The sequence below is a fragment of the Bison bison genome, unplaced genomic scaffold, assembly GCF_000754665.1.
Source record: "Bison bison bison isolate TAMUID 2011002044 unplaced genomic scaffold, Bison_UMD1.0 scf7180017864303, whole genome shotgun sequence".
Classification (NCBI taxonomy): Eukaryota; Metazoa; Chordata; class Mammalia; order Artiodactyla; family Bovidae; genus Bison; species Bison bison.
The window spans coordinates 819289-844126 of NW_011494875.1; the positions used below are offsets into that span (position 1 = coordinate 819289).

Consider the following 24838-nt stretch of genomic DNA (forward strand, 5'->3'; position numbering starts at 1 on the left):
GAATAATGGATCCACGATTACCTGGATAACTTCGCTGGACACTTTGTCTTGCAGTTGGAGCAGCCCTAGTTCAAAGTGTCTCCAGTGCTATACCCTCTTCATAGGACTCAAGCTCAGAGTCTAATAATGCAATTTTATGAGAACAACCAAATAAAATATTTTCCAGAAGTATAAAATATATTAAACTCATGCCCTTTGGAAGCATCATCACCCTCATCCTGACATCTTTATAACCTTCATCACAGCATCTCCTTTCATTTGCACCTTATGATTCCAAGCACTGTCTTGATCATTGGCTCATTTGCTTCTCTCTACCAGTTACCCCCGACATAGATAAGGCAGGTAGTGTCCTGCCCTTCAACCAGTGATAAAACTAAGACCACATAAATTGCCCAACATCAACCAGCCAATGTGAGAAGCCAAGATTTCTGACTTCATACTCCCATGCTCTGGTCCCATTTACTGTGATTTTTCTATTTCCTGATGATAGTAAAATTAGTCATCATGAGTATGTGTCCACACCTTAGAAACTCTTGTGGGAAAGACATTTAATATCGTGGAATCTCAGTTTCCTATCTGTAACGCCAATGGGTAATTTTATAAAAAATGATATGGGAAAATCCATACATTTTGTTTTTCTTTGGTATGAGCTTCTGGCTTTGCTTTAAAATGTGTTCTTACCATCTTTATCTCCATCTTTCCTTTCTGCTCTCTGTTGCTTTTATGCTCATGGATGAACCTTTGTGATCTCTCATAGTTTTTCTCAAAGTTACAATGTACTAGTCTTACACACACTCTTTTTTTCCCCAACCTTTCCTTTCAATTGAACTGTAACACCTAACACAAACCCTAGCTTTAGATAATGCTATCATACTCTATGGCCTAGACAGACAGGAAACCAGAGCCACAGAGACTGATTTATTCAATTAAAGAATGACTGATAGTAACAACAGATAGAACTGGATTTTGCAGAACCATAAAATAGTTTCAGTTTCCAGGATGAGAGAGGAAAACAACACAGATAAGACATGTGAAAATGCACGGTCATTCTTGAATTGCTGAATTTGGGTCAGTACCATCCAAACGTACTGTCTTCTCAATATTCAAGGAAAGTAAAAGTTCACGTTGCCCACTCTTAAGTTCTCAGTTACTGGAATGGTGAAGTTTAGCATCCAACAATAATTTAATCAAGGGATACTTTTTTTTTTAATAGGTCATTTAAAAATTATTATGATATAACAGTTCAACATTATATTCACATCTGTGTTTTTCTCATCCTAAAATATGACTCCCATCTGAAAAGTAAGCAGTAAGTGATTTTAGAGATAAATAGCTCTTAAGAGTGAACTATGAGAATTGTGAACTACAGATATTTAGAGGGAAAATAGGGCTATTTTAAAATTTCACCTAATGTGGACTATTAAAGATTTCACTTATTTTTCTTCTTTTTAGCATCACAAATATGTTACTACTCTATTTCATTTATGTTGATACCCATAGTATTTCATAAATCAAATATGCTACTGCCTCTCCTCTGAGGACTTCATAGTTATTTCAGAAACAATGCTACTGGGTTCACTTTGGCATCTTTTGCTTTCCCTTCTGACTGTGTATGTGATTACAAGTGAACAGGAAATTATATTACTTTAAATTGTAGAACCAGAGTTTTGGTGGGGGTTTTAGGATATATATCTCTGCTTCCCATAGAGATACTTTCTTTTTAAAGACAAGCCAGTTCAAGCAATATATCAACTTCTTCAGTAACATGCCAGCCAATTACTAAGTGAATTTCGAGTACTTATTTTGTAACTTTTCAGTGTACAGAGTACTAGTAAATGCTTCATGGAGATAGAAAAGCATTTTGTCACAGTTCTGGAGAAACAGCAACATATTAGTAAATAATAATAGTAATTTAAAAGTTAATCGTTTAATCAGATTAGTTGAAATTCTAATTTTTCTTAAAAAACTTTATTTTTGACTTTAAAGAAACAGTGTAGAATTAACCACAAATATTATTCTTTCTTGCATGTATGCATAAAATATTAAAGTATTTATTAAAAGAAATGGGGTAATAAGATAGATAATACATGCAGTATTCTATAAAATGTTCATATTGATATTTTTTTAAGGTTATAATTTTTAAACATTTTTTAGCATTATAATTTGTACAGGGACAGCAGTCTTTGAATACTTTGATGTATTTCTTAAATCTCAACACTTCACAGTTACCTTCTTACTACTGTATGCAAATGTTCTGTTTTTCCACCAAAATATGATTTGACTGGTCAGCAACAGCAACAACAATTCTATCTGAATTGTTTTCCTAGGTTGGTGATTTTGGCCCTTTTGGTTTATAATGCTACCAACAATCCCACATTAGAAGGAAGAACCATTCAGCAGAAGCTTTTAAGAAATAATGAGTCCCTGGATGAGGGCTTGAGGCTACATAAAGTGAATGTGAGACAACTGGGTAAGTGCCTTTAATTGTTTCATTATATGTATTTATGTGACTATATAACAGGTTAAGTTGAAACAAAATCAACAAAAATATTCTTCATGTGTTTACTTATTTAAAGCTATTTTTCTGATGGTAAAGTTCATCTTGTTGGTGACATTGTTAACAAATGGGTGACAAGTTTAGCATAAAAGATAGCACCTTGATACCTATGAATCCAAGGGAATGAAGAGGCAGATGGAAGTTGATACCCTATTTTAGGAACCTGCTGTGAAAATACTAAGAATATGAGCAAAATGCCAAGATAACCTTGACCAGAGTTGGCTTCAACTTTAGGAATTAAAGAGAGTGTGTGTATATGGGATCTCCAATAAAGTAAACCTTATAAAAGACAATTTCTTGTTGTAAGACATCCTTTTCTCTTATGTTTTCTGTCTCTGTTAATGATATCACCATCTATGCAGGAATAGACCAAAATTCTGGGAGTTATCCCAAACCTAGATTGATTTCTTACCTGGACGCCATTCACATCCTAATCTCCAGCCATAGGTGTGGTGCTGCCAGCTGTTCCCCAGACATGCTGTGCTCTTTTCTTTCTTTGCCCATTTCTTTCCTCCCCTCTCACTGCCCACCTGATGATCACCTACATGATATGAAGGACAGCCCAAAGTTGCCTCATCTGTGAAGCCTTTTCTGACATCATTATGTACAAATAGCTATCACTGCCTGGGAGCCTCCACCTCGTACTGTCCACAGACCTAGAGTACCATCGGTATAGAAAACTCTTGAATTTGACTGGACTTGTTTGTGTTCTCATATATATTTTCTTTAACCAGAAATTTCCTCTGGCATGAGAACACATCTTATTTTTCTCTCAACACTCTCACTTCCCACCTCCTTCCCAGCAACCAGCACATTCCTGAGCATTTAAATGCATGAATAAATAAATGAATGCACCTTGATGGGCATCTTTGAGAAAAGTAAATGGCTCAAAAAATTGGATAACAAAAAGTAAAGTAGTCGTTCTAATGTTATGATGACAGCTAATCAGGTGAATTAGTAGAGCTCAAAAGAAAGGGAAACTTTGACACGTTTCCTTAGACACGCACGCAGGAAGTTGAAGTGAGTGAAGCAGATATTCCTCAGCCTCTAAAAGCATGATTATGACTGCAGCCAGAATCGCAGTGCAACAAGGAAGCAGGCATCCTTGCTTCTCTGAGGAAACCCTCATCTCTAATGTGTCAGCATACACAGTCTCCATGGGGTCTGCATCTGTAGTTCAACCAACCTTGGATTGAAAATATTTGGGGGAAAAAATTCAGAAAGTTCCAGAAAGCAAACCTTGAATTTGCCACACCTGGCCAACTGTTTACCTAGCATATACATTGTATTTAAAATATGTACATAGCATTTACACTGTATTTATTATTGTAAGTAATCTAGTGATGATATAAAGCATACAGGAGGATGTATATATGTTGTTGCAAATGTTGTTACATTTTACACCAGGGAAATGAGCTTTCTCAGATATCAGTACTGGCGGGGGGAGGAACGTGTTTTCTGGAACCAGTGCCTCGAGAATACAGGGGCTGAGTAGAGTACAAAGGCTCCCCTTTCACACATAGGGGTCTCCACAAAGAAGGAGCTTGATGAATGTAGTTTGTATGTGACAAAGGAGCCCATGAGGACCAGCCTTGTCTCTGTTCCTCAGAGGCTGAGGAATCCCTGAACAGCTCTCTCTGCACACTTGGACATGTGATTTATGTCACTTAGAGCTTCCCAGGTGGTGCTAGTGGTAAAGTATCTGCCTGCCAGTTCAGGAGGCACAAGTTCGATCCCTGGGTCAGGAAGATCCCCTGGAGGAAGAAATGACCACCCACTCCAGTACTCTCGCCTGGAAAATTCCATAAACAGAGGAACCTGGCAGGCTACAGTCCATGGGGCCACAAAGAGTCAGGACTGAGCACAATGCTACTTATACCACTTAAATTCCATAATGTATTGTTATTCTGTAGAAAGTGAAGTGAAGTCACTCAGTCGACTCTTTGCGATCCCATGGAATGTAGCCTACCACGCTCCTCTGTCCATGGGATTTTCCAGGCAAGAATACTGGAGTGAGTTACCATTTCCTTCTCCAGAGAATCTTCCTGACCCAGGGATCGAACCCAGGTCTCCCGCATTATAGGCAGACGCTTTACTGTCTGAGCCACCAGGGAAGTCCTTAGGGCTTCCCTGATAGCTCAGTTGGTGGAGAATCTGCATGCAATGCAGGAGACCCTAGTTCGATTCCTGAGTCGGGAAGATCTGCTGGAGAAAGGATAGGTTACCCACTTCAGTATTGTTGGGCTTCCCTTTTGGCTCAGCTGGTAAAGAATCCACCTGCAATGCAGGAGACCTTGCTTCTATAGAAAAATTTCTACCAATTGGGAAAAGAAAATCTCAGAATATAGATCGGAAAGTTATTTAAATGTTCAACTGGTAACTACACTACTGGTTTCCGGTGGTCTTTGTGTAACTTGCTATTTTCAGTACTGAAATATGAGATTTTGTTGTTATCAATATAGTGATTTTATTTTTATATTTTTAAAGTGTAAAGTCTGAGTTATTTATGTCATAGCTCTCACCCAGACAGTTTTTAGACAATAAGTGGGATGATTTGAGGTGAAGGTATGTGTGCAAGATGTGTGGCCTACAGCTATCTTCTTGCCATTCCCCCAGAAAATTGCCGGGTGAAACATGCTTTCAGAGCAACCAGAGGTTGTTTCTATTAAACATGCTGGCAACTCAACAGCAACACTGTTGAGGCACTATTTTATAGGCTTTTTCTTTGAAAAAGATTAAATTACATTTGAATTTTTCAGGGTAGTTTCCATTTTATGTCGTTTTTTTTGTTTGTTTGTTTCCCAATAAATCTGCTTTACTAGGGGCTTCCCTGGTGGCTCAGTGGTAAAGAATCCGCCAGCTGTTGCAGGATATTGCAGGAGATGCGGATTCAATCTCTGGGTTTGGAAGATCTCCTGAAGGAGGAAATGGCAACCCACTCCAGTATTCTTGCCTGGAGAATTCCATAGATAGAGGAGCCTGGCAGGCTATAGTCCATGGGGTCACAAAAGAGTTGGACATGACTTAGCAACTAAACAACAACTATTTAATAATTTTATCTACAAATGACTTATGTTGGAATAATATTGTCTGATTCATTTTTATACTCGCATAAGTATGTGTTTTTATTTGATGATTTTTTAAGATACAATCTTGAATATGAAATGCAGCTAATGTTTATTTTTCATAGCTTCTAAACTTTTATACGGAGAAGGCAATGGCACCCCACTCCAGTACTCCTGCCTGGAAAGTCCCTTGGACAGAGGAGCCTGGTAGGCTGCAGTCCATGGGATTGCTACGAGTCGGATATGACTGAGTGACTTCACTTTCACTTTTACTTTCATGCATTGGAGAAGGAAATGGCAACCCACTCCAGTGTTCTTGCCTGGAGAATCCCAGGGACGGGGAAGCCTGGTGGGCTGCCGTCTATGGGGTCACACAGAGTTGGACACGACTGAAGTGACTTAGCATAGCATAAACTTTTATAAATTCTGAACATAAAAACCTGTTATTTCAGTATTGCATGGAATAAATACCTAATTACCAACATTGTTGTTTTGCTCTTATCTTGCATCTCTAATTTCAAGAAATAGATTAATATTTCTCATGTTGAATCTTATTTTCACATAGGTGTATGCCGTGCTGATGAGAAACCCAAAGGCTATAAATGGCCAAGCATCCAACCTTCTGAGTACAGAACTCCCTGTCTAGGGAAACCGGGCTTCTTTGCTTCACGAACATGGTAATACTTTCTTAACTCTTGCCAGCAAACTCCGTGTACCTACTTTCCAGAGTTACAGGTGCTGTTCCATAGTTCCCATGCGGTGTATATTAATAGGAAAGAAGGACAGGAATCTCTTTGTTCGTCAAATCCATGTGAGGTAAAGATGAGGAAGGTAGGTTACCAAGAAAAGTGTTTTTTTCTCTTCAAGCAGCATGCTAATTTAGCCTTCTTCAAAGAAAGATGGAGCAATTTGAAAACCAGAGGGAAGTTCTAGAGCAAAGTTGGTGAACAGAGCCAGCATATACGTGACATGACATGCATTTACATGACATGACTTGCATATAAGAGACATGACATGCCAAGTCTTTTTAAATCTTTGGAGTGGTCATCACTGGAGGGGAAAAGAGAGATCGGAAAGAAGAAAGACAAGATCCAGGTTAGGGCAGTCTGCTAGTGGAGACTGTCAGGGTGTGGATTTTTCTCTAATTGTTGAATGGAAACCTCAGACAGATTAACAGAGGATTCACTGAATAAGCCAAATCCAATTCCTCACCCTCCACCCCACCTTCAATGAGAATTTTCTTGCAGGGAAGTTCAGACACTGAAACTTCCCATGTAGAAATACTTTGCCCCCACTGCTGGGTTTGAAAAGTGGTGGAGAGGAAAGAAAGGGACTTGGCTTTGAATTGTGGTTCTGTCTCTTCCTGCCTGTGACACCTTGGAAAATTCCTTGATTTATCTAAGTCTGTTTCCTCATCTATAAAACATGGATTATAATCTGCTTTACAGAGTTATGTGCAATCAAAATGAGATTTTATCTAGAAAGTTCTTCAAGTGGTGCTTGATCCACGTTAACAACTATGCTTTTAACTTTAGTAGCCTGATGGAGCCTATGCTAGCATATAGGCTATTGCTAGTATTTTTTTTCCCCTGATGCATGTGCATGATTTTTTTTCCCCAATAAGAACTTTTAATATGAATTTTATGTCCATTGTTATAGTCTTCAAATGAAACTTACCTAGATACAAGGGAAATTCTAAAGCTTATTATTAACTGCTTTTGTCAGCTGTAATGTCATGTCTGCCAAACGTTTTACATTTTTTGTTTTATAGTTATTATGACCCTAACAACACTTCTGTAGCCACCTGGGGGCTTCCCGATATCTCCAATTGCTCAAGTAAGTGAGAGATGTCTTCACTTCTCCAAAGGAAAATAAGATGACCTCAAGTTTCTTGGTTTTTATCTTCTTTGGACACGTTCTGTTCTGTGGTATCATGTCCTGATACCATTATGATACTAAAAGCTAAGCAAATGATTGTTTGACTCACTTAAAGTAGAAAATACTGTTTTTGCTCATTCTGAGTTTCTGCTATACTTATTCTGTAGTAGATTAACAATAGTAAGAAAATTTTGGAGACTATGTATATTAAAATTGTGTGTGTGTGTTTTTAAGCAGCAAATACATATTTATTTAGTGACTCTGCAGGCATCTCACTTAGAACTATGTGTGAATATTGGTCTCTCCACGTTATTTACCTACGCTGCTTATAAGCACAGTTTGTGTCTCACTGAAGAGAGAAATTGGTTTGTGTGTGTAAAGAAATACTGTTGTCCTGTGAAAACCGTGCTAAGGGACACACACAGGGAACCTGATTTGCTGCTTTACTGTGAAGTGAGATGTTATACTATGGTTTGGATTCCTAGAACTGCTCAGAATACCCACGTCAAACTGTATGTTGTTCTTCTGTCCTATTTTTAGGGGAAGCAAATGAAGTTGCCAATGAGATTTTAAATTTAACTAGTGATGGGCAGACATTAAGCTCGGCCAATATCACCAGCATCGTAGAAAAGGTCAAAAGGATTGTAAATGAAAAAGAAAACATTGATATAACGCTTGGCTCAACCTTAATGAATATATTTTCCAATATTTTAACCAGCCCAGACAGTGATTTGCTTGAGTCGTCTTCTGAGTAAGTTTGTTTGTTTTTCTTCCAGAGAGTAATGTTTATTGGATACAGATGTTGTTGTGTAGTTTCTCACAGATCTGAATGCTCAGTGCCCAGCTTCCATAATTTAAATCTCTAGAAGATCCACTGATATTTCCTAAGATCATTCACAAAATGTACTTCAAAATTCTGTTTGTTTGTGTTTTTTTGAGAAAATAATTTGATTAGGATTGCCCACCTGGCTAGGTAATGTAAATAGTCCCAGAAAGACATTATTGGTATTTCATTTTTTAATCTGAAAAATGTTAACTGGTATAAATTCAAAAGATAAATTGTGTATATTTATATATTTAGCATAAATATAATTTTTATATTTAGAATATATTATATATACATATAAATTTATGACACTTTTTGCTTGCAAAGGAGATACTTAGCAAACATTCAGCTCACATCTTTTAGGTATAATGTGGTCATTGTTGTCTATTATTCCATGGACTGTGACACAAAACAGCCACTACTCTGTGACGGTTATACTTCTGAAATGAAAATGCCTAGGGAAGGGTGAAATATACCTATTTTTACATAATTCAATTTATATCCAATTATTTCATTTAATGTGTTAGTATTAAGATATTTGGGCTTCCCAGATGGCTCAGTGGTAAAGAATCTGCCTGCCAGTGAAAGAGATGTAGGGGACACAGTTTCAATCCCTGGGTCGGGAAGATTCCCTGAAGGAGGGAATGGCAACCCACTTCAGTATTCTTGCCTGGAAAATTGCATGGACAGAGGAGCCTGGTCGGCTGTAGTACATGGGGTCACAAAGAGCAGGACATGACTGAGTAGCTGAGTATGCATGAATACTGAGATATTTTTCCTTTCTATTTTCTTTCAACCAAATTTCTTTGATGAAAATTTTATCTTTGTTAGAATGTATTCTCTAACTTACCTTATGCATATAATAATTACAAACTTTTTTTACAGGGTCTTGCAATTCAAAAAAATACTTTTATCATATTATTTCCTTTGATTCTTACTCAGTATAAAGTAGGAAGAGAATTTTTTGTATGAGGAAAGAAAGGCTAAAATACATGAAAAACAGAGTATTTGTTTAGGATAACTTTATTGTTGCTTTTCCTTAAAGTATATATTTCTCTTGAAGTTTATCTCTAGAATTCAGTGTTTTAACTGATATTATTCTGATATGAGGTAATTAATTTAATGGGTATTCGTATTAAGGTCAAAAAAAATTTTTTTAAGATCAAAAGATTTAAGGATGATTTTATTTGGTTTGTATTTTGTCCTGCAGGAAATCACACATGTGCAAGTACCTAAAATGTGTTCCTTAACAGTGCTATTGTCATTTCTTTAGAGCTTTAAAAACAATTGATGAATTGGCCTTCAAGATAGACCTACAGAGCACAACACACATGAATATCACAACTCAGAATCTGGCTCTTGGAGTATCATCTGTGTCCCCAGAGACCAATGAAGTTTCAAATTTTAGCATCGGTCTTCCAAGCAATAATGAATCATACTTCCAGGTAATAAGTTAGTGGTTTCTGTAATCAATTAGACAAAAATCTCTGATCTTCTGCTAATTGCTATGGCAAGGAGATCTTGGTTCTAGGGGTGGAAGGTAAGTCTGAAGGCTGACTAAAGTTAATAGCAGCAGTAGCCATAAGGCATGTGGACTCAGAGAGGAGGTATACTTTCAGCTTACCTTCTCCAGGAGGTGATAGTGGAATTAAATGTTAAACTATGAGTGAGTACCACCCTACTGAGAGTGGGATATGGGATTAGTTTAATCAGAAGAAAGGGCTTCCCTGATAGCTCAGTTGGTAAAGAATTCACCTGCAATGCAGGAGACTTTGATTTGATTCCTGGATAGGGAAGATCCCCTGGAGAAGGGATAGGCTACCCACTCCAGTGTTCTTGGGTTTCCATTGTGGTTCAGCTGGTAAAGAATCCGCCTGTAATGCGGGAGGCCTGGGTTTGATCCCTGGGTTGGGAAGATCCCCTGGAGAAGGGAAAGTCTACTCACTCCAGTATTTTGGCCTGGAGAATTCCATGGACTGTATAAGTATGGGGTTGCAAAGAGTCAGACACGACTGAACGATTTTCACTTTCCTTTAGTCAGAAGAAAGACCTTTTTAAGGACCCAAAGAAGGGAAGATGCCTGGTGTGCCAGTATTTCTCAAACTATTACATTATAACCACCTAGAGAACTTACCAAATCAGATTGCTGGGGCTTCCCTGGTGGCTCAGTGATAAAGAAACTACCCGCCAATGCAGGAGACACAAGTTTGATCCCTGGTTTGAGAAGATCCCACATGACACAGAGCAACTCAGTCTGTGTGCCACAACTGTTGAGTCTGTCCTCTAGAACCTGGGAGCCACAACTACTGAGCCCATGTGCTGCAACTCCTGAAACCTGCAATAAGAGAAAGTGAAAAGTGAAAGTTGCTTAGTCGTGTGTGACTCTTTGCCCCACCAGGCTCCTCTGTCCATGGAGTTCTCCAGACAAGAATACTGGAGTGGGTTGCCTTTCCCTTCTCCAGGGGATCTTCCCGACCCACGGATCAAACCTGCGTCTCCTGCAGGCAGGCAGATTCTTGACTGTCTGAGCTACCAAAGAACCTAAGAGAAGCCACGGCAAAAAGCCCCCACACCGCCACCAGAGAGTGGCCGCTGCTTGCCCCAACTAGAGAAAAGCCTGTGCCGCAGTGAAGACCCAGCAGAGCCAACAATAAATAAATTAAAAAAAAATTCTGGGTCCCATCTCCAGAGATTCTAATTTAGGGTCCCGAGTGGATCTCTCAAGTTTGCACTTTTAACAAGTTCCCAGGTATTTGCTAGTACTGCTGGTGTGAGGATTGTATTTTGAAAAACGGTGGTGTAGAAGGCCACTGCTGCTGCTAAGTCACTTCAATCGTGTCCAACTCTGTGCGACCCCATAGACCACAGCCCACCAGGTTCCCCCGTCCCTGGGATTCTCCAGGCAAGAACACTGGAGTGGGTTGCCATTTCCTTCTCCAATGCATGAAAGTGAAAAGTGAAAGTGAAGTCGCTCAGTTGTGTCCGACTCTTAGCGACCCCATGGGCTGGAGCCCACCAGGCTCCTCCATCCATGGCATTTTCCAGGCAAGAGTACTGGAGTGGATTGCCATTGCCTTCTCCAGGTATAGAAGGCTAAGAATGACAGATGAAAATGAGACTGAACAAGAAATTTGGGGCCAGATTAATGGAGATCCTCTCTGACCTGTTCAAGTGACACTTCAGCAAATAATTGTCAAGTTCCTCTTATGTACTAGACAGTGTTAGCCACATGGGCAAATGAAATGATTGAAACATCACCCTTGACGTGGGAGAACACCTAAGTGGCTGGTATGTCATGCTTCTTAACTGTGGAGATAATTCAAGATAGAATATTTAAAAATCTGGATATAAGGAAGAACTTTTTTTCTGCTTTGGACCAGCGGCTCTTTTGGAGTAATTCTGTTTCGCATTTTAAGAGTTAAAAAGCAGTCAGTGTCAGTCTCATTTCAGGTCCATTTGCAGGAAAACACTCTTTGGCGTGATCTGTGGGTTCAGGAAAAATGATACCCAAGAACGCTCATAAAACTTCAGCTGCTTCCTCAGTGAAAAGATACTCATTCTCAGCAATAAAACAAATGAATTCCAGTCTTTTTTTTTTCTGGTAGTTATTTTTTCACAGTGTGTTTTGAGAAAAACTCAAAATCTATTATGTGCAAATCTAATCTTTATACTTAAAAATGTCAACTGATTTGTAGATTTCTTGGTTTGAGTTAAACTCAGTACATTTCTTGTTTTGCCACATTTGTAAAACTCGAATAAGATCCAGGCCTTTGCAAGGGACTCATACTGAGGGCAGAGACTGGTGGAGGTAAAGAGGAGACCAAGCTGAGTTTTGATGACAGCAGTTACTGTCCTAGGGAGTAACGTTATCATTGCAATTTAACTGTCCTAGGGAGTAACGTTATCATTGCAATTTAAAAATATTTACTCAACTGGTGTCTGTGTGTATGACAGATGGATTTTAAAAGTGGACAAATGGATCCTTTGGCTTCTGTCATTTTGCCTCCGAACTTACTAAAGAACCTAAGTGAAGAGGATTCTGTATTAGTTAAAAGAGCACAATTTACTTTCTTCAATAAAACTGGACTTTTCCAGGTAAGTGTTCATTAACTTACTATTTTTCAATCAGAAATAGTTTTCTTGCTTAAAATGAAAGATAAAAGTTCAGGTTTCTCGAAAATATGTCAAGAGGTATAGAAAAATTAATCTACTATATTTTAAAAAGTTATTTAACATAACTCTAAATACTCTATTTCTGATAATCATATACTTATTAATAACATGTGTTCATTTAAGTTTTTTGAATAAATCAGATTAAGACTTGCGTAATGCAATTAGAAATGGAATTTGTGGAGAAGTTATTATTTCTTATTTCTTTTGTTAAGTATTTTATGCTCTCCAGCAATTTAGATTTTCAGAGTTAAAGAAATTGTCTGCCAAAGGAAAGGTTTTTTTCTTGATTCAGCGGGAAGCACTGTTTACATAATGAGCAGCATTCTTGGCTTTAATCAGTTTTCCCATTAGTATTTCAAATGGCCTTTGGCCTTCCCACATCCCCCGAGTAGCGTGGCATTGTGCTGAGCACATATTATCATTTTTATTGGCATCGTTTCCAAATACTAGTAAGTCCCCTGCCAGCAAACACTGATGACCTCTGGTTGCTTTTGAAAGTACAGCTCATTTTGAGCAGTTTCACTGAGCCTTGTCAATAAAAGTTTTATCTGTTATGTTGAGGATACCTGTGTATATCAAACAGTGTGACCTATGTAAGACAGAGCTGCAAGTTTCAAAGTCAGTAGAAATGTTTTTCACTGTGCTAGGCATCACATTTAGAAGAATGGCAAAGGAGGCTATGGGGAAGTAAAAGGAGGAACATGGAACTGTTTATAGTCATTAACTCGAAACACTTTAAAATGTTATTAGCAAATGCTTTAAGAACAAGCTATATACAATTTTTGAGTAGGAATGTAACTACATGCAATTGCTCTGAAGGATTTAATAGCTACAAACACTTAAAAATGCATTTGTTAAAGTTGTTGGAGACGTGTAACAATGGCACCTTTTAAAATAATAGGAGAGGACTTCCCTGGTAGTTCAGTGGTTAAGATGCCACGCTTCCAATGCAGGGAGCCTGGGTTCAATCCCTGATCAGGGAACTAAGATCCTACATACTTCCAGGTGTACCTGCCAAACCCCAGCAAATAATAATAATACAAAAAAATGCAGTAGGTTTTGGATGATGTGAATAGTGGGAGAAGAGGTCATTGAGAGGAGAGGTGGGCGCTGGAGGAAGTCCTAGCGTTACAAGATCAGTCACTATTTCGAGTCTCATCTTCATCACTTTCTTCTCCTTTGGCATCTCCCAATCCTCGACATTGTTAGGAAACATAAGTTTGGTTTTTAAAGTAAATTTATAGAAGACTGAAAAACATGGAAGGTTTTAATGGTACTCCCCTCAAAAAGGGAACGGAATAAGTATTTTTTTATTAATTAATTTTTATTGCAGTATAGTTGCTTTACAATGTTGTATTAACTTCTGAAAAGTGAAAGTGTTAGTCACTCAGTCTTGTCTGACTCTTTGTGACCCCATAGACTGCAGCCCACCAGGCTCCTTTCTGTACATGGAATTCTCCAGGCAAGAATACTAGAGTAGGTAGCCATTCCCTTCTCCAAGGGATCTTCCCCACCCAGGCATTGAACCCAGGTCTCCTGCATTGCAGGCAGATTCTTTACTGTCTGAGCCACCAGGGAAGCCTTACTGCTCAGCAAAATGAATCAGCTGTGTATGTATGCATATCCCCTCTCTTTTGGATTGCCCTCTCATTTAGGACAGTACAGTGTATCAAGTAGAGTTCTCTGAGTTATACAGTACATTCCCATCAGTTGTCTATTTTATACATAGTATCAATAGTGTATATGTGTCAGTCTCAATCTCTTTAATTTCTCCCACCCCTCCTCTTTACTGGAAAGGCTGGATATCTCCAAACCATAGCCCCCTTATTGAGAGAGAGAGCACACAATCCTAATAAAAAGCTATATTCTGGGTGCTGAGAACTAGGTAGCATTGAAGGAATCCTGTAGTTATTCCAAAAGGGCTGATTTACAAGCTGTAATAGAGAAATTGAGGAGGTTCAACAAGAAATACAAAGGAAAAGAGAAAGTGATGATAACCTATTGTTCCCAGGCATTTTGCAGCACGGATTCATTAATTTGATTTCCTGACAACCTTAACTTTGAAGTGGTAGCTACAGACACCATCAAGTGTACAGTTGGAGATGGTAGGAGTTCTGGTGGAGTTTTAATCCAGTAGAATTACATTTAGGTTTACATTAGTAAACACTCAGGCTTCCCTGGTGGCTCAGCTGGTAAAGAATCTGCCTGCAATGCAGGACACCTGGGTTCTATCCCTGTATTGGGAAGATCCCCTGGAGAAGAGAAAGGCTACCCACTCCGGTATTCTGGCCTGGAGTATTCCATAGACACTGTAGTCCGTGGGGTCACAAAGAGTCAAACACAACTGAGCAACTTTCATTTCACTTCACTTTAGTAAACACTCAGGTTTCCTTAGAAGCTCAGACAATAAAGAAACTGCCTGCAATACAAGAGACCTGGGTTCCATCCCTGGGTGGAGAAAATCCCCTGGAGAAGGGAATGGCAACCCATCTAGTATTCTTGCCTGGAGAATTCCATAGACAGAGGAATTTGGTAGGCTACAGTCCATGGGATCACAGAGTCAGACACGACTGAGAGACTTTAGCTTCACTCACTTTACTTCTAGTAAACACTCAGACTGTTGTCATGAACCTGAAAGATGAATTGACTTTTATTTTTCACACCATATTTCCTTGTTATTTCTTTAGAGGAAAACAACTTCATCTACTTTTTATGGTAGGGAAATGATCTAACTGTCTCGCAGCTTTTTATGAGTGTATATTATTTGTGAGTTTGCATTGTTTCAGATGTTAACTGGCTGACATCAGTCACAGCAATCAAGAATGAAGTTTTATGAACATTATCTTACAGCATTGGCTCTAAGGTTCCTTCAATGTATTTATTATAATAAGGGAAATAGCAGAGCTCTTTCAGGAAAGCTAGCAGTTTGATCTTATAAACAGGATGTTCTATAACTGAAGATCTTAAGTGCAAGAAGTGCTGACAGATTGCTTACTTTGGAGCACCAAAATAAAATAAAAGGGTGTACTTCTGACTAATACATTTTTTTTTTTTCTTTAAAAGGATGTAGGAACCAAGAAAGGCACCTTAGTGAGCTATGTGATGGCATGCAGTATTGGAAACATTACTATCCAGGGTCTGAAGGATCCTGTTCAGATAAAGATCAAACACACAAGAACTCAGGTAAAGAAAAGCTGCAAACAGCCATGGGACAGAGGCTGACTGTTTCATAGAACTCTGAGGCATTTTTTAAAACTTGGTTAGAAGTAACTTGTACCTTGTCGGGGGCTGTTTTCCACAAAGGGGAAACCAGCTAGTCCGGTAGTCCTGTAATGTCACAGTAGATGGTGGCCATAGGATGGAGGAGGGAGATTTAGTCTTATCTAGGATTCAGTCATCTGAAGAGGAATAAGGGTGAAGGAAAGAGCCACTCCTTTTAAGAAACGACATATGATTTGATGCTTTCAAACCGTGGTACTGGAGAAGACTCTTTAAGAGTCCCTTGGACAGCAAGGAGATCAAACCAGTCAATCCTAAAGGAAATCAACCCTGAATATTCATTGAAAGGACTGATGCTGAAGCCCCAATACTTTGGCCACCTGATGCGGAGAGCCAACTCGTTGGAAAAGATCCTAATGCTGGGAAAGATTGAGGGCAGGAAGAGACGGGGCTGACAGAGGATGAGATGGTTGAATGGCATCATCAACTCAATGGCCATGAGTTTGAGCAAGCTCTGGGAGATAGTGAAGGACAGGGAAGCCTGGCGTGCTGCAGTCCATGGGGTTGCCAAGAGTCAGACATGACTTAGCCACTGAACAACAGCAACAAATAATTATTGGATTGGCCATAAAGTTCATTCGTATTTTTGTGCTTCTTACAAAAAACCTGAACAAACTTTTTGGCCAACCCAGTACTTCAGCTAAATTAGATTTAGACACAGTACACAATTGTGTCATTAAAGGTTTTTGTTGTCTTTTTAAAGTCAAGTGAAAGTTAAAGTTGCTTAGTTGTATCCGACTCTTTGCAAGTATAGCCTACCAGGCTCCTTTGTCCATAGAATTCTCCAGGCAAGAATATTGGAGTGCCTATCCCTTCTCCAGAGGATCTTCCTGACCCAGAAATCGAACCAGGGTCTCCTGCATTGCAGGCGGATTCTTTACCAGCTGAGCTACCAGGGAAGCCCTTTTAAAGTCAAAGATGACTGAAGCTGGGAAAGCAGAAGGGAAATAGGAGAAACAGGAGAGAGTTGACTTATTTTTTTGAGAGGTTAGTGCTTGTCTAAAATCTTGGCAAATGTTGCTTTTTTTTTTTTTTTCCTGCTTCATCTGTTTATTTTATAAAATTATGTGGGGGTTCTTATTGTCCTCAGTGGCCTAACCACAGTGTTCCCCTGTTTTATAGAGGCTCCCAGTCACAGTTCGACTGTTAGGCAGGCAGGAAGGCAGGCGGGAAGTGACCCAGCTGATAAGGAGTAAGGCTTGGAATTAAAGTCTACTAAGAATTCGCCTTGCTTTGTCACGGAACCCTCTGAGACTTCCCTGTTCTACCCTTTGGCCTCCTTTGTTTCAGCTCCTTCATCCATAAAGAATTTTTTTTTATCGTGGTAGAATATGTTGTTGTTCCATAGCTAAGTCGTGTCCTACTCTTTGCAACCCCATGGACTGCAGCATGCCAGGCTTCCCTGTCTATCACTGTCTCCCAGAGCTTGCTCAAATTCACATCCATTGAGTCAATGATGCCATCCAACCATCTCATCCTCTATCGCCCCCTTCTCCTCCTGCCCTCAATTTTTCCCAATACTAGGGTTCTTTCCAGTGAGTTGGCTCTTGGCATCAGGTGGCCAAAGTATTGGTAGAATATACATAACATAAAAGTTACTATTCTAACCATTACTAAGTGTGCAGTTCTGTGGGTACATTCACACTGCTCTGCAACCATCACTACATCCATCTCCAGAACCTCTTCATTTTCCCCAACTGAAACTATGTCCCCATGAAACACCTCCCATCCCTCCTCTCTCAGTCCTTGGAAACTGCCTTTCTATTCTGTCTCCATGAAACTGACTACTTTGATATCTCATATAAGTGGAATCATACAGTATTTATCCTTTTGTGATTGGCTTATTTCACTTGGTATTTTCGAGTTCTATCCATATGATAGCATGTATCATAATTTCCTTCATTTTTAAGTCTGAATGATATTCCATTGCATACATTCACACACACAGACACACACACATTTTGCTTATCTTCATAATGGGTACTTTTGCTGCTTCCATCTTTTGGCGATTGTAAATAATGCTGCTCTGAGCATGGTTGTGTAAATATCTGTTTGAGTCCCTGCTTGCGATTCTTTTGGGCATATACCTAGAAATAAAAGAGAATTTTGAAGATGAAGTGAAATTTTAGTGTAAAGAGCTTCACTAAATGCTTAGAATTGCACTTTACGATGAGATATAATTAGTAACCTGCAGATAAATGGATAAGGTGATGATTCCTCTGGAGCTAGAGTTGATTTCCATTTGAAGTCTGTGAGAGCAAACCCCTTAAACTGCCTGCTGTTCTTGGATTGTATTGCTGTGACTAACTGTGATCTATTCCTTTGTGAAAAGCTTAGCATTTTTACTCATTTCCCATATTCAAATTGTATGATTTTTTTTTTTCATTTATTTTAAACAGAGTTTCACATGTTTATTCTTATGTTAATATAGGCAATGGCTCATCCCATCTGTGCCTTCTGGGATTTGAACAAAAATGGTAAGTTTTAAAACATTGGCTGTCTTAATAACAACTGAATTTTAAACCTTGTTAGACACCTCCATTTCCTTTAATTCCATCTCAGATCAGAGTGAGTCACAATGTAAGTGTGATGGCAACTGAGCTGCAAAATTTAGTTTAGGTAGCTTGGGAAGAGAATTCTTATTTCAGTAACTTTTTATTCATTTCAAGAAGAAATTGGCATACTTTACTTTGTTAGTACGTAACATATTTGGAAAGGAATATTCTTTTCATGGAAATTGACTTTGAAATATATTAAATAAATTACACATCAATTCATGCATTAATATATTTATGTTAAATATGTTAAATTTAAGTTAAATATATATTTATATAAAATATGATCTACTAAATAAATATGTCATAGATATACTCAATATACATACATTAAATAAGTAAAATATATATTCAAATATTTTGAATTTTAAAAATTGGCATTTTTGCAGTCTCCCTGAGGAGGCACTTCCATAGGACACAGTTGAAAACCACCACCTAATCTCTATCTGCCAGCTCGCAATAACATCCTGTGATTCCAGGAATCGAAATTATTTTAAGTATTGGCAGTTTTCAAAACAGTATCCATTTTGCAGATGAACTGCAAGGCAAAAGAGTCTGAGGCCTAGTTCCCCAAGGGAAAGCTCACCCATTCTGGGAAAGGAACTGATCGGCTGTCATTTTCACACTGTTGACTTCTTCCCACAGAAAGTTCTGGATTTTGGAACACTTCAGGATGTGTCGCACACAAAGATTCAGATGCCAATGACACAGTCTGCCTGTGTAACCACCTCACCCACTTTGGGGTTCTGATGGTAGGGGAGGAATGTCTAAACTCATTTTGAAATGATATAATTGTGGAAGGCGTATTTCTTTTTGTGAGTCAGCCTTTATGGATTATGTGTTTGGGAAATTTTTTTCCTAATAATTTTCATCTATAGCCTGAAATCTTGATTCTTAAATAAGAATCTAAGTGGCAGAGATTATATATTTAAAATGTACAAGGTAAGTATAAAAAAGAATACTGTTCCCCCTACCTGCCCCCGCCCCGCCTCCCGCCATTAATAGTAATCACAAATAACCTCAGAAACAAGAAAATTACCATGAAACCCTTGAATTAACAGAGAAAGTTAGGGAGATGGGGAGAGAGAAGGAGGGAGGGAGAGAGAGAGACAGAAAAGTTAAAGAGGGAGAGAATGTTGGGTTTGACTAGCATGGAAGTGAGCTGTGAAAAGTTTCATCAAAAATTGTCTTATAGTATATTATCACTCATATGTTTGGATGGAACTTTGTACCAGGTACTAGTGATCCAGTTGTGACCCCAAATGACTGCAGCCCTATCTAGAGATCACGCCTGTTAGCACAGACTAGTAACTAGAGTAGTGTGGAGGCCTGCCAGAGAAATGATGGGTGTGACATTTCTCTCACAACTAGACCTTCCTCTCTTTCTTTCCTCCCTTTCTTCCTGCCTTCTTTCCCCTGGCCCTGGTTTTATCTCATTAGCCAGCCTGTCCAACAGTTCTAAGCAGAAATTAGATCGCATCAGTATGTTTTTTCAGCCCACCAAATTTTCAAGAGTCAATTTTCGAGAGTCATACAAGCAGGAACTCGTATGACTTCATCCATAGACTTAGGCCTTCATTTTATAATCTGGTACGCTAGTGTTTGTGTAAACATCTTTCTGGTATGAAATACACCGTCCACGTGCAAACAGAGCCAGGTGTAGTTTCCATAAAGGGATTAAACCACATTTGTTTTTTCATTGAAGATGGGAATAATGAGTGCCAGGGCAGTAAAGCTTTTCAAATTTGAATCACAGACGTCGGGTTATGCGTATCCAATCTGTCCCTTGAATCTTACACCCACTTCTAATGGGACTGAGAGGAAGCAGTGAGGGGCTGTGGGGTGCAGTGACTGGCTCATGGATCTCCTTGGCCTATGGACTGATAAATGGCCATTGTCATGAGGCAACCCTGCCCGTTGTGATTTTCCTGACAATCCAGTACTTAAAGCTGTGAAGGATAAGACCATGTCATTTAAAAAGGCTGACAATCATAGAAAATAACTTTTTAACTTTCCTCAAATATTAACGTCTTCATTTACTAAGAGACCATGAAAATGAACAATTAAACTATAACATGTCTTTCCTGAATAATTTTTTAAAATCCTGTTTTCTTCCATATTTGTATTTTTGAAAAGTGACAGCATCTTTCTTTCATGAAATGCTGATTTTGCATCATTAATCATTTAGGTATACAAGCTTTAGCTTAATTTATTCAAGTATTTAACTGTGTGTGTTTGAGCAGGATTGTGTGTGTTGTAAATCAATATTAGATAAATAGATAGCAATAATACTATTCACTGTTCAGAGATGATTTATGAGTAACCAAAGTTTGGCTTCCCATTACTTTTTTTCAAGTATTGTTTACATTATATTATGAATTTATAATTATATATTACTTTTTCTGTTGTCATTTGATGAAATAATTAGTTTTACAGGTATAAGGCTATGTGCATTTTTCACTGCTCTCTTTCCATTTTCCATTGTGGCTGCTTTTATAGGATTATAAAGTTCTGGAAGAAAAACTTTCCAGAATTTATCTTTTCTGCTCATGCGCCCATATCCTTTCAGCGTTTCCAGACCACTAAGACATTGTTAAGAGTCTTTCTTGGGGTACAAACTCTTTATTCACTTGTGTAAGATATTCCTTGAGTCTACTTTGCCCCATGACACATTCACCATATAAGAAATTAAAAAAAACATACCCCAGATTCATACTATATCTCCTAATCTACAAACATATGAAAGTTTTCACATTTTCTGTTACATGTATTTGTAGTAAAACCGATTTTCGTCTTTTTTGACATTAGTATGTTTTCATGTTGGCTAGTTCAGAAGAACAAATATTTTCATATTCTTCATTCTTTATATTCTTCATTCTTTAAAAGTACAAAACAGCATGAGAATTGTGTTTAAATGTGTAACTGTGAAGAGCATTATTTTATTCAATTTACATTTTAAACTGTGGCTCTAATCATGACTTGCAAGTCAACCACAACATCTAACAGAGAGCTGTACATTTTTCAAGAGGTAATAATGAGTCCTTTGGAGGTTCTCAAGATATTTCTCTGCTCCATCAAATCCTGGAGTAACCAGAATTTTGATCGGGGTAACCTACCAGTGAATCGAGTGGCCTGACTCAAACCCACCCCATGTACCAGGGGAATCTCAGGTCCTCCCAGTGGTTTGAGGGATTCCTGGGAGAGAAGGGTAGGGATGGTCCTCTCTGACCCTGAGTCCCTGTGTCTGCTGAATTCCATCACTTTGTGCATTTCTTGCTATCACACAGGTACTGTTACCTGCTCCTCACTGTGTCAACCAAACCTGGAATTAAGTCCCACTCGTGGTTTCACGTAAATATACACTCATACAAAACAACTTCCTGGAGGTTTTTGTATGAACAGCAGATTTTATCGACATTTTGGTGACAATTAAAGAAAATTAACATTACAGAATGAAAAACCTATAAACTTTTTTTTCATAATTTAAGACCTAAAAGTTTAAACCAGATCTTCCATGTTCCTTTTCCAAAAAGGCTCAGTTTTCAAACATCTGTATAGTGGAGATGCCTTTCTCCTCCATCCAAGGCTTGAGTAGTTGGTCTTAACTCAAGATTTATCCCTAGTCCAATTCTCCATTTAAGGAAGAAAAGAAAGATTTTCCTATTACGCCTGAATTTTTGCAAGTCTGCCTTCTGCACAGTGAAATTAAGGCTGTGTATTCACATGCAAAAATGTTTACTTCTTTTTAATCACAACAACCTCTAATACTTTAAAAAAAATTTTTATTTTCTGCTGTGCTGGGTCTTGGTTGCTGTTGGCGAACTTCTCATTTTGGTGGCTTCTCTTGTTGCAGAGCATCGGCTCTAGAGCGCAGGCTCAGGAGTTGCGGTGCACAGGCTTTAGTTCCCCTCTGCATGTGGAATTTCCCCGGACCAGGGATTGAACCTGTGTCCTCTACATTGGCAGGCAGATTATTATCCACTGGACCACCAGGGAAGTCCAACCCCTAACACTTATAAGTAACAACTTTTCAAGTGTATAAAAATCAAAAAACTATGACACCCCCCCAAAAAAAAAAATTCTTGGTGGCTTCTCATTTATGATAACAGAAAAGGAAAGACCATATATGTACCAAACTTTGCAATGACCACAGTAAGAGCCTCAGCACTATTCTTAGAACTGGGCAGCCACGTGCCAGGCAGCCTCTGGCTGTCTCAGATGAGTCCCACCCTACCAAGCAAAGAAACCAGGGCCCACCTGAGGGCTTGGACACATGGACCACAGTGGCCTTTGTACTTGGGACCCCAGCCCTGCAAATGGTAGGAAGGGTCTGGTTATTTATAATTCAAGACAATGACCTCCTTTCCAGTTTTTGTTAGGGGAACCAATGGTTTTGCTCTTCAAGTTATACTGATGTGCAAAGAGCTTGGGTAATAGGTAATGATAAAAAACCATGTACAACTCTCTCAATAATGCTACATTTTTATTTCATGGCATGATCCACAAGAGTACAATAAGTGGAAATTTCAGTACAGGCATACCTCGGAGATATTTTTGTGGGTTTGGTTCCAGACCACTGCAATAAAGCAAATATCAAGATAAAATGAGTCATACAAATTTTTGGGTTTCCCAGTACATATAAAAGTTACGTTTGTACAATACTGTAGCCTGTGAATGTGCAATGTCATTATCTCTAAAAGGAAAAAAAAGACAATGTAGATACCTTACTTTAAAAAATTTTATTGCTAGAAATTGGTCACCATCATCTAAGCTTCAGTTTATCAAGCAGTGACATCGAAGATCACTGATCACAGGTCACCATGACAAATATAATAACAAAGAACTGAACAAGTTTTAAATATGATGAGATTTACCAAAGTGCAACACAGAGACCCAAAGTGAGCAAATGTTGGGAAAATGTCTTAATTCAGAGTTGCCACAAATGTTCAGTTTGTAAAAAGATTGCGGTGTCTGTGAAGTGCAATAAAGGCAAACACTTAAAATGAGATTCGCCTGTATTGATTTACACTGTTGTAGTTAGCCCCTAAGATGGAGTTGGATTCTAAGTGTTGTCATGAAGCTTCTACTAAAACAAAACAGGGTTCTCATGAAAAGAGATTATTACAGCTCTTTCTCATGTTTTTGGTAGGACCTTCAAGGAACTGCTTCACAGTTGGATGCAAAAAACACTAAAATCCTCACCTTCATTACCTATATTGGGTGTGGAATATCTGCCATCTTTTCAGCAGCTACCCTCCTGACATATGTTGCTTTTGAGTAAGTTTTTCTTTTTTTTCTATCTGCCAAATCCAGAGCGGACTGTTGCAAAACATGAATACGAGAATTGTCTCAGCTTTTAAAAAACATATTACATCTTGTGAATCATGTAGGATTCAGTTTTAATGTTCAGATTTCTCATGAGATGTATCATGCAACATGAGTTTCCCAGCTTTAGAATCTTAATTTATAGTTACTATATTTCTATTGATAAAATGTATGTAACCCTGTTACATATGATTGGTATTTAAGTAAATAACAATTGTATGAATTGCTTTTTATGATAAAAGATGAAAACACTTTTGTGAAAATACAAGATGAAAAAAAGATGAAAGCAAAATAAATCTTATAAAATTGGTTTTGAAACAGGAAGTCTTTTTAAAAAAGGACCCTGACCTCATTAGAAATCAAGAAATTTCAACAAATTTTAGGGAAATTGGTTTTTAACAAAAATATTTTTTCTAATAAATCTAGAATTTTTCCTGGATTAAAAAAAAATCAATCTGTTGTAACCAATTAGAAAATTTGGAAACAGTTTTGAAATTAGATTAGTATTTTTTAAAAAATGTTTATAATTTGCCTGGTACTCTTATATCTTTGGCCCTCCTCCCAGTGGAACCATGTCATAAAGATGGTACTATCTAGGTTATTGCAGAGCTGTATAAGATGTGAATTAACTGCCTGTGCTTAAAAGATCTATTTACAATATCATTCTCATATATTCTATTGCTCCTCCTTTTTTTCCTAAAGAAAATTACGAAGGGATTATCCCTCCAAAATCCTGATGAACCTCAGCACAGCCCTGCTGTTCCTGAATCTCGTCTTCCTCCTGGACAGGTGGATCACCTCATTTCATGTGGATGGACTTTGCACAGCCATCGCAGCCCTCCTGCACTTCTTCCTTCTAGCTGCCTTTACCTGGATGGGTCTAGAAGCGATTCACATGTATATTGCTCTGGTGAAAGTATTTAACACTTACATTCGTCGGTACATCCTGAAATTCTGCATCGTTGGCTGGGGTAAGCCTCCTGCATTTTTTTTTCCTGTCCTGGAAATCACTAGGTTCTCATAGGAAAATCCTATTTTGAAAGAATAGGACTGCTAAAAGAAACTTCATGATTGTGAATGATATGCATTTGATATACATAACCAAAGGCAGGGGTGTTTTTAAAACGGTTCCACAGTCCTCACAAAAGTCACGATTAAAGGGGAAAAAAAAAAAAAACCT

At 38.3% G+C, this 24838-nt stretch overlaps 1 protein-coding gene across 4 annotated transcripts in view; it reads left to right on the forward strand.

Annotated features, from left to right (window-relative positions):
- The window catches only part of GPR126 (G protein-coupled receptor 126), a 154050-nt gene that overhangs the window by 100121 nt on the left and 29091 nt on the right, over positions 1 to 24838 (forward strand). For 3 of the 4 annotated variants that reach the window (XM_010851440.1, XM_010851442.1, XM_010851441.1), the window contains 11 exons: positions 2328 to 2470; positions 6188 to 6299; positions 7394 to 7458; positions 8041 to 8251; positions 9600 to 9771; positions 12281 to 12421; positions 15563 to 15682; positions 18210 to 18255; positions 18979 to 19085; positions 23483 to 23610; positions 24361 to 24629. In XM_010851440.1, coding sequence (XP_010849742.1) covers positions 2328 to 2470; positions 6188 to 6299; positions 7394 to 7458; positions 8041 to 8251; positions 9600 to 9771; positions 12281 to 12421; positions 15563 to 15682; positions 18210 to 18255; positions 18979 to 19085; positions 23483 to 23610; positions 24361 to 24629 — 1514 coding nt within the window. The remainder of the gene's footprint in view (positions 1 to 2327; positions 2471 to 6187; positions 6300 to 7393; positions 7459 to 8040; positions 8252 to 9599; positions 9772 to 12280; positions 12422 to 15562; positions 15683 to 18209; positions 18256 to 18978; positions 19086 to 23482; positions 23611 to 24360; positions 24630 to 24838) is intronic. The other variant, XM_010851443.1, reaches the window with a different exon arrangement.